At 42.1% G+C, this 15819-nt stretch overlaps 1 protein-coding gene across 12 annotated transcripts; it reads right to left on the reverse strand.

The window, feature by feature from the left end:
• Window positions 1-11407: 11407 nt before the first annotated feature.
• LOC103710367 (uncharacterized) lies at window positions 11408-15576 on the reverse strand. Of its 12 annotated transcripts, none has more exons than XM_088723528.2 (11): window positions 15251-15576; window positions 15043-15112; window positions 14844-14896; window positions 14318-14382; window positions 14019-14114; window positions 13503-13704; window positions 12710-12854; window positions 12449-12570; window positions 12055-12117; window positions 11891-11959; window positions 11408-11741 (listed from the first exon to the last, which is right to left on the reverse strand). In XM_088723528.2, exons 6-11 carry the CDS (start codon window positions 13698-13700, stop codon window positions 11670-11672), a joined length of 669 nt encoding a protein of 222 aa, XP_088579654.1. In that variant the 5' UTR covers window positions 13701-13704; window positions 14019-14114; window positions 14318-14382; window positions 14844-14896; window positions 15043-15112; window positions 15251-15576; the 3' UTR covers window positions 11408-11669. The 12 variants fall into 12 exon arrangements, with proteins under 12 accessions (XP_088579654.1, XP_088579653.1, XP_008794275.2 ...); XM_088723527.2 differs by having other exon boundaries at window positions 14019-14146; XM_008796053.5 differs by lacking the exon at window positions 14019-14114.
• Between the last annotated feature and the right edge of the window lie 243 nt (window positions 15577-15819).

Genomic DNA, 15819 nt, shown 5'->3' on the forward strand with positions numbered 1-15819 from the left:
GCTGATTTATATTCCATTGAAAATACATAAAGCATTATGAGCATATACTCAAATATTTCTCCTCTTTTTTGACAACATCAAAAAGATTACAAGATAATAAAACATGAAGCAACACTCGGATTGGTGAAGTTGTTGATCTTTGAAGCTCTTCACCAATTGGTTGAGGTTGAGGATGTGATCTTGAGGCTCTTGGTATATGCTCTGATTGATCCTAACTTGAATAGCCCACTTCTTGCTCAAATGTTTGGCCCCTTTTTGTAGATTTTGAGTTATACTCTCTCTTTTTGGATTCTTGAAAGATTTGATCTTTTAGAGCTCTTCCTCTTGTTGTCTTTTGGTGTTTCCATGAATATATATCCTTAAGAACATGTGGAAAGCTTCTCCTAGCCGTTAGAGAAGAAATAGAACCGTTGGGAGTGAAAACTAGCCGTTGGAGCCGTGAAAAAACTAGCCGTTATGCCTCCCAGCATGCTCGAGTCGACTCGGCTGAAGCAAAAGTCGACTCGTGAATAGGAGTCGGCTCGCACTGTAGCTGGAGTCGGCTCGAGAACTGTAGCACTGAAAACTACTTTCTATCCTGATTGAGAGAGGTGGATCGAATGAAGTAGGAGTCGACTCGGCACTATAGCTGGAGTCGGCTCGTGAATAGTAGGAGTCGGCTCGAGCATTGTAGCGCTGAAAACTATTTTCTGCTGGAGTCGGCTCGTGAACAGTAGAAGTCGACTTGAGTACTGTTTCTTGAAATTCTAGAGTGTCGGAGTCGACTTTGAACTTTCAGGAGTCGACTCAAGGACTGTTCTTTTGAATTTGCTCCTCCAACTTGAATTCTTTGAACTTGAAACTTAGGCCAATGAAGTGTGGCTTTCTTCCAACTTTCTTGAGAGCTTTTGAGGCTTTCTTGTATTTTTCCAACTTGCTATTTTTCTTGCAAAACAAATTATCTTTCTTCTTGCAACACAAACATTAGTAATTATACTTCAAGGTTTTGTGATCATCAAAATCAATCTATGGGTCAGCATAATTGTAATAAAGTAATGAAAAATAAAACTAACATGAAAGCAGCCTCTACCCCACAGCAAGGCATCCCAACATTGATGAAGGCGACTCAATTGTATAGAAAATGCCCTTTAGAGAAAGATGTTAGGACTTTGTAGAGAAGATTGATGTGCAGGAGCTTCATCGTTCCATTGCTCCTAATAGACTTATTGGCTTGGGCTTCACTAGTATCCGCTATACTTGGTGTAATAACCACTTTCTTTAAGCTTGTATTCGGAAACAATTAGATCAAGTATTCGGAAATGAGGCATGGCTAGATCATTTTCCTAACTATCAGGTTCATCATTTGCCCCGTATTTCCTCTGACCAATGTCTATCTTCATTCACACTTCTTCTTGCTCTCATGTCTCTCCTCCTTTTTGCTTTAAGAGGCTATTTGTAATTCTATATCTGAAGTTACACTGCAACTCAAGTTGCAATAGTTGGCTTGCAAGAAAGGCTAGTTCTTGTATTTGATGTTGTTTAGACAACTTAGTGGGGAATGAAACTAAAATTGTATAGTCCTTCTGCGGATGGAATAGCAAGTAACTATAGATATGCTTGTTGTCACAGAATCTCGAACCGAGATTAGAGCGTAGCTCGGCTGACCCGAAGGTTAGCAGAAATCGAGCTGCACGAGATATCCGAGGTGTGGTGGAGTGGATCTCCTCTGAAGATGGCCTGTAAGAAATCCGATTGCTGAAGAGTTTTTGATAGAGGATCCTCCGATATCTAAGTTAGAATAAAGAAGCAACAGTATGGAAGAAAGAAATTCTAGCAGAATGGAGTTCTCTCCTAATGAACATAACATGCCTAAGGTCCATTTTATCGTTACCTGAGTTGATGCAATGTGTGTTAATGGCTAGCCGTACATTTATGGTGTAGGTATCATTCCGTGTGGGCGGCATACGACATTGATCGTGCGTCGACTGTAGTGCTGCCGAATCTATCGGTTGCTAGAACCATCAGTCTTTGTCGACACATGTTGATTGGCTCCTTGATTTTCGCCGAAGTTACCTACCTTAGTTTATACCAAGATAGAGGAGGTCGGTCTAGTCTGAGGTTGAGGTGTCCAATATTTTTCTCATTACTTGTCCTTCATTTTCGAGGTCGAGCTATATTTTAGTTCGGACAATGGAAGTCATGGAGTCATTTTGATCGAGAACAAAGTGTTTGTCAGGGAGCATTAAATGCATCATTTGATCTTCTTGAGGCATCACTGTATCTGGACTATCATTAGGTATCATTATTACAAGGTTATTCCGAGGCACCATTAATACAGTGATTCTGGTGAACTGCTCACACCATATCCTGAACTAACACATGGCTGAATCTGCTTGGCTAACCAAACCATTGCTTTGATCAAGATTGTTCGAGCCCCTATACAAGGGTAACCCCCCCCCCCTCTAGTTTGCATTCTTGCCTCATTTGCCAATCTACCTAAGTGGTCAAGTGCCTAATCTCCCAGGTGGCTCTCCGACAAAGTTCCTTCTTTTTGGCTTCGACATCCTCCGCGCTCCTCCATTTTTGATGGGTACTTGTTCTTGGCTGCTCAACATCGCCTCCTTGTCTTCTTCTTCACCTTTGTCTTCATCTTCTTCAACTCCTCCACCACCATGAGTGAAGCTGAGGTCAATGCCTCAAAGGGGAGTTGGTCGTCTGACCACTCTCCTTAAGCTCGGTAGTCATCACCTTCGGGTGAGGCTGAGCCCAAGGTCCAATCAGGACCGAACTACGAGGTATCTCTCCTCACCCAAGAAAAAATAGACCTCGTCCGAACTCAGTACTTCATAACTCCCAAGTTCATCTTTGAGCTTGCCAGTCCCGATGACCAGGTGACCAATCCCCCTCCTTCTCATCTCAGCTTGTATGAGGAGACTCTTAGGGCCAGGTTAAAGCTACCCCTCCACCCCTTCTTTGTTCAGCTGATGACGGTTTATAGCCTTGTCCTGACTTAGCTGGTTCCGAACTTCTAGCGGATCATCGTCGGCTTTCTTTCTCTTTATCTCCTTTGGAATATTCGAGCCTCGATTTTTCTCTTTCGGAGGTGCTTCACTTTGAAGAGGCATTCTTGGGACTGCAACTGGTGGTACCTTTTTTTTTTGAAAAAGCCACCAGTTGATCCAAGGTACTCCCTCTTCCATCTATGGATAGAAAGAAAGATTTTTCTTCATTTCTTCTAAGCAATCATGATGGTTTGAAACTTTATGGAGGACACTTCGGAGATCTTTGAATCAGCCCCTAAGGTTGTCTAGTGACGATCAAGGACCCTTGGGCACACTTCTTAAATCTAGATCCAAGATTCCTGCTCTGCAAGAATTGTTGCCCGAGGAGAAGCTGATCAATGTCGGTCTAAGCCTAGCTGACCCTTAGCATAAATTTCTTCTAAATTTTTTCTATCTTTTCTCCTCGAAATTCTTGTCTAACCATATATTCAGTATTGCTGCTGTCGTAGCGATGAAGACCTACTTGGGACTAATGCGCAAGAAGATGCAAAAGAGGTCGGCCGCAGCATCCAGGGGTGAGGCTCCTCATAAGAAGAAGAAGTCGAGGGGGGAATCCTCCTCGGCCCCTGCTACCGAAGCTGCCGCTGGGGCCTAGGTTTTCGAGGTCTCTCCCGAGGTGCCCTTACCTTGGGGAAAGAATATGGAGCTCGACCCCAAGGTCGAGATGTGTCTCCGCTCAGGTTGGCCCCTCCGAAGGGGTCATCCTAGCCCAACCATCTGTCGCTGTCATTTCTTCATGTCTGTCATCCTCTGAGTCCCATGCCTTGGCTCGGTCTGGTCAGAGTTCGTCCGCCCCAGCTGAGGAAGGCCCTTCAGCCTCGGCCTATGCCTCTAGGACCTATGTCCCAAGATGGTCAGTCCAAAAGTCCGACTCAGCCTTGATGACCTGCAAAGTAGCCATGGAGGTAGTCCGAGCTATGCAGCTCTAAGCCGACAAGAAGCTCATGCGCTCCTTCAATGTGCACGAGCTGATTGACGGGGCCTTCTCCTTAGTCATCCAGGTAAATCTCTGATTTACAAATCTTCACCAAGTCGTTCACTTTAGTTACTAATCCTTTTATTCCTTTTCAGCATGCTTACGAGGTCAGCTACATGAATAAGTTGATCTCAACGTTCAAGAGGCATGGCTCAGAGCTCAGGGTGAAGTTGGAGGTTGTCGAGGAGCGGGGCAAAGGCGGCCGAAGATAAGATTAGGTCGACAGAAGCCAAGCTAGGACCACGTGGACTTAGAAGATGATATTGGATAGCCGCCTATCTGCAGCTAGAGAGGCCTTCCTGGCTGTTGAGCAAAGAGTCGAACAGTTTTCTGCCAAGCTCACAGAGGTCGACCAAGAGGTTGCCGAGGCCAAGAAGCAGGCTACCAAGGCCGAGGACGAGGCTGTCGGGGCTAAGGAACAGGTCGCCTACATCGAGGAGAAGGCCGCCAAAGCGGTCGAGGAGTACCTTGCTTGGACCAGTTCAAGGATGAGTTCACCGAGAATGCGATCGACGCATTCATGAAGGGCTTTGAGGAATGCTGAGCTTAAGCTCAGCAACTCTTCCTAGGGGTGGATTTCTCCAGCCTCTAACCTGATCTCGGTGAGGACTACAACGACGACGAGGATGGCGAAGGAGGTGATAGCGGTGACGACGGAGAAGGCGGCGAAGGAGACGACAAAGAATGAAGTCTCTTTTCTTTGCTTTTTTGCTTGGATAAACCGACCTTGATATACTTCACTTTTTGCTTGATTTTTTACCAAGGTTAATGTACCTGCTCAAAAGTAATGAAAGTATAAGTTTATTAAACTACCTAACTTCGGCTTTTGCTTGCATTACTTACTTTTTGTTTGAGTTTGGCTAATTGCACGAAACTTTTCTTTGATGCTTCTTCTTATGTTCAGTTTCGACTAGAGGATCAGCGAGGGTTTTTAGCCTATCTTGGGCTCCTCGATTGATCTTTAGAAAATTCTGATCAGAAGATCAATGAGGATTTTTAGCCTATCTTGGGCTCCTCAGTTGATTTTTTGGAGCTTGTCTCCAAATTTGCTTCGAATTCTAAGTGAGCTCGGCATAAGGAGGTTCTGAAAAAGTCCGAGGTGCCTCTGCATAGTCATTTTTGTTACCGGACTATCGTTGACCTTGGAGGTCTTAGGTCGGGGCCCAGGCATTCCTGAGGTGTCCCTTAGGTTAAGACCCAAGCATTCTCAGGGTGCTCCTTAGGTCGAGGCCCAGGCATTTTCGGAGTGTCCCTTAGATCGAGGCCCAAGCATTCCCAGGGTGTCCCGAGTCAAATACGCTTGTCATAATTGTCCAATCTAAAAGATAGAAATACAACAAGAAGATTTTTATTAGGAATAAGCTTGGTATACAATGAACTTTACTAATAATAGATGGAGCTTGTCAAAGTTCCAAGTTCGTGGGATCGCAGTGCTGCCGAAATGCTCCAGCCTATACGTTCCTAGTCGTTGTACTTCGGCTACTCGGTATGGGCCTTCCCAATTTGAGCGTAACTTTCCGAGTTCTCCTAGTTGTGATGCCTCGGTCTTTCTCAAGACGAGGTCACCAAGTCATAAGAGTTCACTTTTGACCCTTGAGTTGTAATACCGAGCCGCTCTCCATTGGTATGTCGCAATGCAGATTTGAGCTTGCTATCTAGTTTTTTCTAACATATCAAGGTTAGCTTGAAGCCGATCTAAATTTGTTTGGTCGTCAAAGCTTTCTAACTGAAGTGATGGAAGCCCAATCTCTAGTAGAATCATTGCCTCGATTTCAAAAGTAAGGTTGAAAGGCATCTCTCCAATGAAAATTTGATGTGTCATCTGATATGCCTATAAGACACTGTATAGCTCTTCAATCCATAGTCCTTTTGCTCGGTCTAGTCTAGCCTTTAGCCCTTGCAGGATTGTTTGGTTGGTCACCTCAACCTCTCCATTGCTCTAGGGGTGCACACCGAAGTGAACTGGTGGTTGATTCTAAGCTCAATGTAGAACTCTTTGAATCTCGCATTGTCGAATTGGCGCTTATTAATTGTGATGATCATCCGAGGAAGCCCGAACCTACAAATTATGAACTTTCAGATGAAATCTCAAGCTTTGGCCTCGGTAATTTGGGCCACTGGCTCGGCTTCTGTCCATTCAGTGAAATAATCCATAGCCATAAAGAGCAACTTATATTGCCTAGTTGCCATTGGAAAAGGTCCAAGGATATTGATTCCTCATTGTGCAAATGGGCAAGGGGCATTGATTGGCATCAAAGGCACCGCTGGTCTCCATTGGATGTTTTCATGGCATTGACATCGGTCACACTTCTTAACGAAGTCGGCTGCATCCCTTTGCAGGGTAGGCCAGTAGTATCCTTATTGCAATACATATATCTTCATACACTTTCTGAAGTGCATAATCAGCTTCGGTCAGGCGGAGGCACTTGAGGAGTGGTAGTGAAAATGATCTCCAATATAACTTGTCGTCAAGGAGGATATAGTGGGAGGCTTGACACCTTATTCTGCGAGCTCCAGCCAAATCTGTAGGTAGTTTCTCGTCCTTCAAAAAGTCAACGAGAGGATCTATCTAACTTGGCTCTTGTGTTCATTATGAGCTCAAGCTTGTCGATGCTTGGCGTCTCCAGGACTTAGAGATATGTAGTTTTAGTCAGGTCGGTGGTCTCCAAGATAGCCAGTTTTGACATCAAGTTGGCCCTCATATTCTCCGTTCGAGAAATCTGTTGTACGTCAAAATTATGAAAAATTGAGGTGATGTCTTTTACCTTTTATAGATATTTGATTATTGATGACCCCTGAACCTCGAACTCTTTTTACACTTGGCCGACAACTAATTGTGAGTCGCTGAAGACCTTCAATTGCTTAGCCCTGAGCTCCTTAGAAATCTTGAGCCCGGTCATGAGCGCTTCATATTCAGCCTCATTATTTGAGGCCGAAAACTCGAACTGCAGAGCATACTCTATAATCACCCTATCGAGGCTAGTCAATATGAGTCTAGACCCACTGCCCCCCAAGCTTGATGACCCGTCTATGTTTGGGATCCACGTCCGCTCTGTGGTCTTCTTCTTTTTGGGGGGCTCGATAGGATCTTCATCAAGGATGGTACATTCTACCTGAAAGTCTGCCAGTATCTGCGCCTTGATAGACGGCCGAGGCTGACACTCTTGGTCGAACTCTCTAAGATCCCCTTTCCACTTTGCCAACCGACCTGCATTTTCAAGTTTTTGCAGAATCTGTCTCATCGGTTGGTCAGTCAAAATTGTGACTGAATGGACCTAGAATATTATCGGAACTTACAAACTGAGATGATGAAGGCATAGACCACCTTCTCCAACTTGGAATATAGTGTATCGGCATCTTGCAGAATTCGACTTGTGCAATAGATCTGTTTCTGACATTTTTCTTCTTTCGTATCAAAACCGAGCTCACGGCAGAAAGAGAAATAGCTAAGTATAAGTAAAGCATTTCTCCGACCTGTGTTTTATAAGGAGAGTCGATGAGCTAAGATACTCCTTCAATTAGTCAAAGGCCTCTTAGCACTGCTCGGTCCATTGGAAGATCTCTGGATGCTTCAGGGCCTTGAAGAACGGAAGGCACCGCTTCGCCGATCTAGAGACAAACCTCGCTAGCGCAGTAACCTAACCAATCGGATATTTAACTTCTTTGACAATCTTTGGAGGTTGCATTTTCTACACTGCTCGGATCTTCTTCGAATTTACCTCGATGCCTTGTTGCATTACTATGAATCTAAGAAATTTTTCTGATGTGACTCCAAAGGCACATTTCATTAGATTGAACTTCATCTGGTACTTTCTGAGGGTCGCAAAAGTTTTCTTCAAGTTGGCTAAGTGCTACCCCATTGCTCGGATTTTTATGAGTATATGATCCACGCACCTCCATATTTCGGCCGATCTGCTTCTTGAAGATCTTATTGATAAGGCGCTAGTAAGTTGCCCTTGCATTTTTTAAGTCAAAGGGCATCACCTTGTAGCAGTAGAGGCCCTTGTTGGTGAGAAATGCTATTTTTTCTCATCCTCGGGCTCCATTTGAATCTGGTTGTACCCAGAGAATGCGTCTATGAAGGTTAGCAATTGATGCTCTGAGGTTGCATCCACAAGCTGATCAATTTTTGAGAGTGGGAGGCTATCTTTTGGGGAAGCCTTATTCAAATCAGTGTAGTCGATGCCGACTCGCCACTTGCAATTAGTCTTTTTGACAAGCACAATTTGGCCAGCCAATCAGGGTAGGGCACCTCGCGGACGAAGCCCACCTCTAAGAGTTTGTCAACTTCTTAGTTTGACTTGTTACCTTTCTACAACGAAGTTCCTCTTCTTCTTCCACATAATTCGGTGAGCCGAATCCACGTTAAGCTTGTGAACCATCACCTCAGGGCTTATGCCTGGCATATCGATGGCCAACCTGATGAAGACATTAGCATTGGCATAAAGAAAGCCGAACACTTTGGTTCATTCTCTTCATCTAGACTCGAGCCATTCTGCACAGCTCGGTCAGGTTCATCTTTCCTTGAAGTTTGTTTCTTATGTCCAGCCCTTCAATTGGTAGAGTTTCTACCAACCTCTTTTCTTTGAGGATGGCCATATAGCATTCACGAGCTATCATCTGGTCATCTCAAATTTCTCAAACTTCGCTTCTTGTGGGGAATCGGATGAGCAGATAGTAAGTAGACACCACGGCTCAGAAGGCATTGAGACCAGGCTAGCCTAAGATCACATTGTAGGCTGAGAGGACCAAAGCACCAAGAAGTCTAGCCTCGATGTGTTGTTTTGAGGCTCCTATCTCATGGTGACCAGCAGATTGATCACGCCTTCCATGAGGACAAAAACTCTTGAGAAGCCGACCAGGGGTGTGTTGACTTTCTGGATATGTTCAGCATGCAACTTCATTCATTAGAAAACATCATAGAATAACACGTCGGCCGAATTTTCATCGTCAACAAGGTTTCTCTTTACATGATATTTTGCAATTGTAAGAAAAATGACTACATCGTCATCATGAGGAGTCTGTACTCCTCCTGGGTTGGCGTCAGAGAAGGAAATGGCGTCTCTTGTGTGCTATTTCTTCGGAACAACTTCAACCTCTTGAGGAGCCTGGTTGCCCAAGGTGCTCGGGATCTCGACAGGTCCACCGGCAATGGTGTTGATGACCTCTGTTATCAGACAATTATCGATTTGCTCCGAGAGAGGTGGATCAGTGGCTGGGGTAGGCAAAGAGATTTGGAGATCTTTTGGTTTTGAGCATGGCATCAACTATTGTTCTCAATGAATAATGATATGGCCATCACAAAGCAGACATAGCCCTCCTTTTTAAGAAACCATCCTATTGGCCTAAGTAATCATCCCACATGAAGAGCCACACTCTAAAATATTACTTGAAATATTGGTGGGTTAATTGAGTTTTGGAACAAAGATAAAGGATGTTCAATCATAGTTGTAGCATTGTTCATTTTCTTTTTTGAATGAAGCAGATTTTTTTTGTGTGTATGATTGATTGAAGAGTAGCATTGTTTCATTTTCATACTCTATTTAGCATCTGCTTGGATAATCGTGCAGAATTGAGCTAAATTTTCTTTAGAAATTGGGCCTGTTGTGCCATCTAAATTGTATTTTCTGAAAGCCTGTTCAAAGCCAGCTTAAATCTTAACCTTTGGGCTGCACGAAGAAAACAAGACCGGCTTATGGAGGTATTTTTTTTCTTTCCATAAGATTTGGACTGGGTGGTGTTTGATTGATGTAGGACCATACTTAAATAGACAGCTCAATCAATGAATTCTACAGAATTTGCAGCCCAATTCTATAAAAATATCCAAACAGACTTTTGAGGGTTTTTTAACACTTAGTCCTTCTACTCATGATATATTTGGAAGTGTTAAGTTAGGAGGGGCCACAATTTTTTTTAAAAGAACCAGGATGAGTGGAAGCCTGAGTTAAAATTAGAGTGATGATAGGAGCAAATCCGAGTTTCTTGTATCAATACAGGGGAGTAAGCAAGTTGGCATTATGGCAAGGGATTCAAGCTTCTGGTTTTTTTTTATCTTTTGAGGTAAGTATTACTTGTTTATGGTTTTTCCAAGCATCTCTTTTCGTAGGTCACAGATCTAAAACATAAGACTTTCAAAATTTTGCCTTTTAAACCATCTTGCTTTTTCTTCCACCCACCCCTCTTCAGCTGGAAGACAGACATAAACATGTGACAATTCGAACGTCAGTACCGGAATCATTTGGATTTTGGTTTTTCTTTTCCCAATACTTCAATAGGTACCCCAATTTTGTCCAAAAATAACAATGTATTTCATCATTTACTCCTATTTTATTCATAATAATAATAAATCTCATCATTTAGAAGTTTATCCCAAGCAAATATAAGATTGAAGAATGCATCCTTAGGACTGCTCGGAAGCAACCGAATCAAACGGGAACAATCCAAACATCCTCCGAAGATATTACTTAAATTTTTTTTAGCCGAGTCTAAAATCCATCCAGTGTACAATGGATATGAAACAAAACATATGCCAGAACAAATCTTTACCTAATTCCCCCCCATTTATAACTCTAATGCCCAAAATCTAAACCCATTCAAATCCAAAATTAAATACCATAAATCCGATCACAAACCCTACAATCAATCAATAGTCAAATAAATCCTTAATCCTTATTGCAGCATTTCTAATTTACATGAACCTGAAAACAAATCTACCCTAATACCATTTATAATATTCATGAATCTCAATAAAAAAAAAAAGCTAAAAAATATTATTTAAATTTCAACGTCCTATACAAGCACCCAAACACCATCCGGAAAAAATGCACTAACACAAACCATGCAAATATTCTAGACAAGAATTACGCGGAACCGCATGCAATCAAAGATCTTGCTGCCGGTACGAGGATCATTTGGATGGGAGATGGAGTTTGAACTGCCAGCACAAGGACCCTACAAATTATTGAACATTTAATGTCCGAAAGCAATGGATTGAACTCAAGCCTACTTGCTTGCTTAATTTTTTTTTTGTACAAAAATTAAGCTGGTCTAAACCAAGTTGGCATCGAGCATTTGACTAATGAGGGGAAGTGTGGTCACGAAATCTACGAAAAGATTGCGATACGATTAACACAAGATGCTGTCCTTTTACGAAGCGTGGCACACTGCCCAACCCCAACCAGACAGCCACCTAACCCGTCACACAGCTTGTCCCCCATCCCACCACCACCTCTTCTTCGCTTTACTTTATAAATTTGTGCTGATTTCGAGGTCCGGAAAGAGAAATAGTTGCCCTACCCCTCTAGAACGAGACCATGCAATATATCTATGTAGTTAGCCCGCGGTCCCTCTAAAGACCCTTCTCCCACCATCAATCATATCCTGTAACCTGTTTTGGAAGAGCACCAAATTATAGCTCTAGATATAGTAGGATAGTACACTACAAAACCTTATATAGCATGGTTAGTACTCGGTACACCTGTGCTACATGTGAATGAGACTGCAGCGCTCTTAACTTCAAATCTGGCCATCAGCATAAGAAACATGATCTTCCCCCTAATTTTTTGGTGGTTATAACATGATCTCCCTTTAGATTTCATATCTTGGTCCAAGCGTACAGCAATCGGGATTGCACTACTCTTCCAGTTCTGTTCTTAAGAGTAAATGGTCTTCAACCTCTTGGCTGTGTGGATGAACCCCACAATAACCTGCATCTCATCCAATTGCTTTTGCAGTTGGGAGAAAAGAAACAAGACCATAAATGCTTGAGAGTTCCAAAAATACAAAGGAAAAAAAAGAAACTGGGAAAAGTTTTTTTTTTTGCTAAAGAGAAAAGTTTATTTGATAAGGCAAGCAAATAAAGCCCAAATGGTACCTGAGAAAGGAAATGGTGCTGCACACCATGAACCAGTTGTTCCTTCGATGGGTTGGGATTGATGCTCGCCTGAAATACCGTTGTGCATGCTTGATGTTACTCTGCCAAAAAAAAACACATCTTCCACAAGACGCTATGACAGGGCCAGGAGGTCTGAAATATACCAGATTGAAGTGCCTCCAATATCTCCACAAGGTGGCAGTCCCGAGTTTTGCCAAGTTCACCCTCTGTCAATAATCTACGAGGTGTAAGCACTAAGCACAATCTTTCGATACACAATCCAATCTACAAAGTCTCTTATAATCAAGACCGGGGATATCTTTAGCATTATGCGATTCTATAGGTGTTCCTGTCGTTACATGATGGAGATTTGATGATACATATTCATGTCAACATATTTTGCTGACTTGTTTATCTAAACCTGGTAATTCAGCTAAGCAATCAAGGCTATGATGATTGCACAACAGCACCAGCTACGGATAATGACTCATCACTAACGCTACTATACTACAATAAAGGACTCATGCGATCAAATTCATCATTCATATAATTTCTCACCATCTGAGGCTTGTAACTGTGGATGTCTCGATAGATGCCACGGTTATTCGACTTGGCTGAAGATGTCCAAGGCCTGGTATGCCGAGCCCTAGGCTTTGTTGGTTTGTGGACCTCTACGCTACCTGCCCACAAGCAATAATTTATTAAACACATGCGACGAACAGGTTTCATTACTCATTACTTAAATTACATGTCTAATTATTGCTCCTTAGCAGCCTTGAATTTCTGACAATTAATTATCAATCAAAGCTTAAAACCTACTATAATCAATATCTTTCTCTCCCATGTCAGAGCTGCTGCAGAAAGAGTTATCACAGTCGTCATCATCATCCTCATTACCAGTTGGAGCTTCTAAAACACTCAAGGCATTCCTCTGCAGCTTTACCTCCACCCCATTCTTGAGGACCTGACATCGGCAAAGATTATGCCTTGCATGAAATTATAACCAGAGGACAGAATATCGGACATCTGAGGTATTTAAAAAAAAATTAAAGCAACCTAGAGTCCTAAGGCTCTCCTAACTACAGATAGTTAGGATCAAACCATGATACAAGATACATAAATTCTTTTTACAGCATAATCTAACAAATCTTTTCCCCGTTCTTCCCAAGTTATTGACATAGATGGTATATTAAGAAACGTAATATTGAAATCAAGCCTGCACAATTTTTTTTACACAGGGTTGAGCGGCCGAATTCTAGGAGAAATACCGAAAAACATTAGTGGAAAAGCACAATCATCTAATTAGCGAGCATCTGACATAAAGTCACCAAGGCCTTTTTTCAGAATATCCAGAATAGTTGTTTTACATGACCGACTTGTCTCTGCAAATTATACTAGTGGATGCGTCCTCAAAGAAAGTAATTGGGACAACAGTTTACTTGTCAATGCTAAAAATATCAAATTATTGCCATGACTCTGCTAAAGAGTTTCTGATTAGGACTCAGAGGGACTCATCAGCTCTCATCACAAGAAGATAGATGGAAGACATAGAAATAGCTTAAAGAAAGTTAAAAAAAGTCAAGCCAATACAGCTGAGAAACAGTTCTATTACCAGCCAATGCCAGCCGCCAAGACCGACAGCTTTCTTTACGACACCTTGCAGCCCAACCAAAACTGACTTCGTCCTGTTGTTACCAGTAACGATGACTTTGGTGTGCCTAGGAAGTACTGAGAGCTCTTCATCTCCACTTTCTTCCCGAGACGAAGATAGAGCTCGAGACAAACACAACTCAGCCTCCATTAGTTGCATATACCTATCAATTGATTTCCAATCAATACAGTACAAGATTATATTAAAGATGGGAACAAAATAACTCAATTAATAATAACAGTACCCAAAAGCTACACATTATTCCATGAATAAAGAAGTCCATTTCCAAAGCAATACACTAAATACAAATTGCTGCAACAAACATATCATCGCTTCAATTAAATCTTTCGGTATAATTAACAAAAGAATAACTGAAACAAAATTTCTAGCCAATTCAGATTTGGTGATCCTGCATGTGAGAAGATCAGAAATGTCTAAAATCACAATCATCAAGGCAATAATTAGATGCAAATCTACCTTCAAATATGGTGCAGGGGCCCGCACCAAAATATCTGCCCGGCTTACAGATTATAGAGGCAACCAGGTCAAAGACAGCTATGAAGTGGTGCGGTGCTGCAGAATTGGCATTGCTACAGGGCTCAATCCTAAATGGGAATAAGAAATATCTAAGACTACTAGTATCCACCACCATACAATTATTGTTTATATGCGTGATGATTGTGACCGACCAATCCGAGAGCAATTAAGCTGCCACTACTGTATCAAACCCAAAACCGACAACTTTTATCCTGAAAGAAAAGGAAAAGTAAATTTACCTGACTATATGCCTCCCTATATCAAATTTGCTTCAAAATACTCCAATCCACACCACTGTTACCGCCTGTGACACAAGAAATTTCATAAGCTCATGCTCGGTGTCGCTAGAGAATTTGGAAAGTAAACAATTGAAAGAGTTTGCAAACCCATTACCTACTTTTTTAATATAAAATTTTCAATTCCATTAGATTGAATAAGAAAAATAAAGAAAGTTTTCTTTTAGTAAATCAAGCAGTACTTTGAGATCTAGCAGGAATTGGCAGTTCAATCCTCAATTTACTGTTAACATCAGTTTTTAAAATTACTATCCACTTCACTATAAGGATCTAACAGAAATCAAAAGTAGAAATCATGAAACTTTAATTATTGCAATGAAATGGTAGGTTCCACTGCATGCAATCGAATCAAAATACTGGCAGCAAATGTACTGATAAAAATTGCATCTGAACCAGAAAGAGACCATCTTGAAGCTACATGCCAGCTAGAAATGAATGGTGAGTGACTAAAGTAAAGAAAAGTTCTCACCTGCACTTATTCACTATTCTCCAGACCAGATTCCTTCCAGAAAATCCTCTTATCTGTCAGATCAAGGAAAAAAAAAAGAAAATTTTAATCCAAAAAGCAAAAAAGAAAAAAAAAAAAAAAGCAAACACACATTAAAGCTTTGCTCAGGAATCTGACAGGAATATCATTCGACCAAACCAAAGAAAAGTTGCATACAAACCACAAGCCTTATCCAATTAATCCTCCTCTCCACCTCGCCGATCCCACAAACCCACAGATCTCGCTCAACTCTAGCATCCAAAACCAAATCCATTAGTTCCAAATTCACCTAATTCTCGTAAAGAAAAATAGAATAAAAGAAATCTATTCGAATCCAAACTTGAACAGCTTAAGGAAACGGATCTCAAAAATTCTTGAATTCGATATACCATTACGCAATGCTCCGATTCGGAAAAGCAGTGCAATGACTCGACGGTAAATTTCGGAATGCGGGGTTTTAAGCCGCGGAGATCTCAAAACCGGCGTTTTCCGCCGCGAGAAGATGGATTCCGTGCTCCAACCCGTCGCAAAACCACCAGATCTGAGGAAATGAGACCACTGGAGAGAGTGAAGAAGAAGACTTGAGGTAGAAAAGGATAGGGTTTCTCGGAATTTTGGGAGGAGGAAGGAGAAGGGTTTCAGGGCGAGAGGAGACCAGGAGAGAGAGAGAGTACTCTAAACGCTGTCCAACTGCCAAGAGAGTAAACGCTTAAACGAGGTGGGAGTGGGGGTTACCGGCTTTAACGTACGGCCTTCGCCCGTTGCTAAAGACGGAGCCGATCTCAAGCCGATCTCAAGCTATAAACTTATCTTGGCTTAATAAAATTAAAATTAAACATGCACGAGGCTGGGAGAGGAACCAAAACACACCCAGTTGTTGAAACGTTGTGGGGCCTGCGTGACAGTGAAAGAAGGGTCTGGATTGGGTGTCCAGATTTGGTGTCCTCGGATTGGGCTC

Source organism: Phoenix dactylifera, chromosome 6 (assembly GCF_051530095.1).
Source record: "Phoenix dactylifera cultivar Ajwa chromosome 6, Ajwa_hap1_PhDact_Kaust_v1.1, whole genome shotgun sequence".
NCBI classification, from domain to species: Eukaryota; Viridiplantae; Streptophyta; class Magnoliopsida; order Arecales; family Arecaceae; genus Phoenix; species Phoenix dactylifera.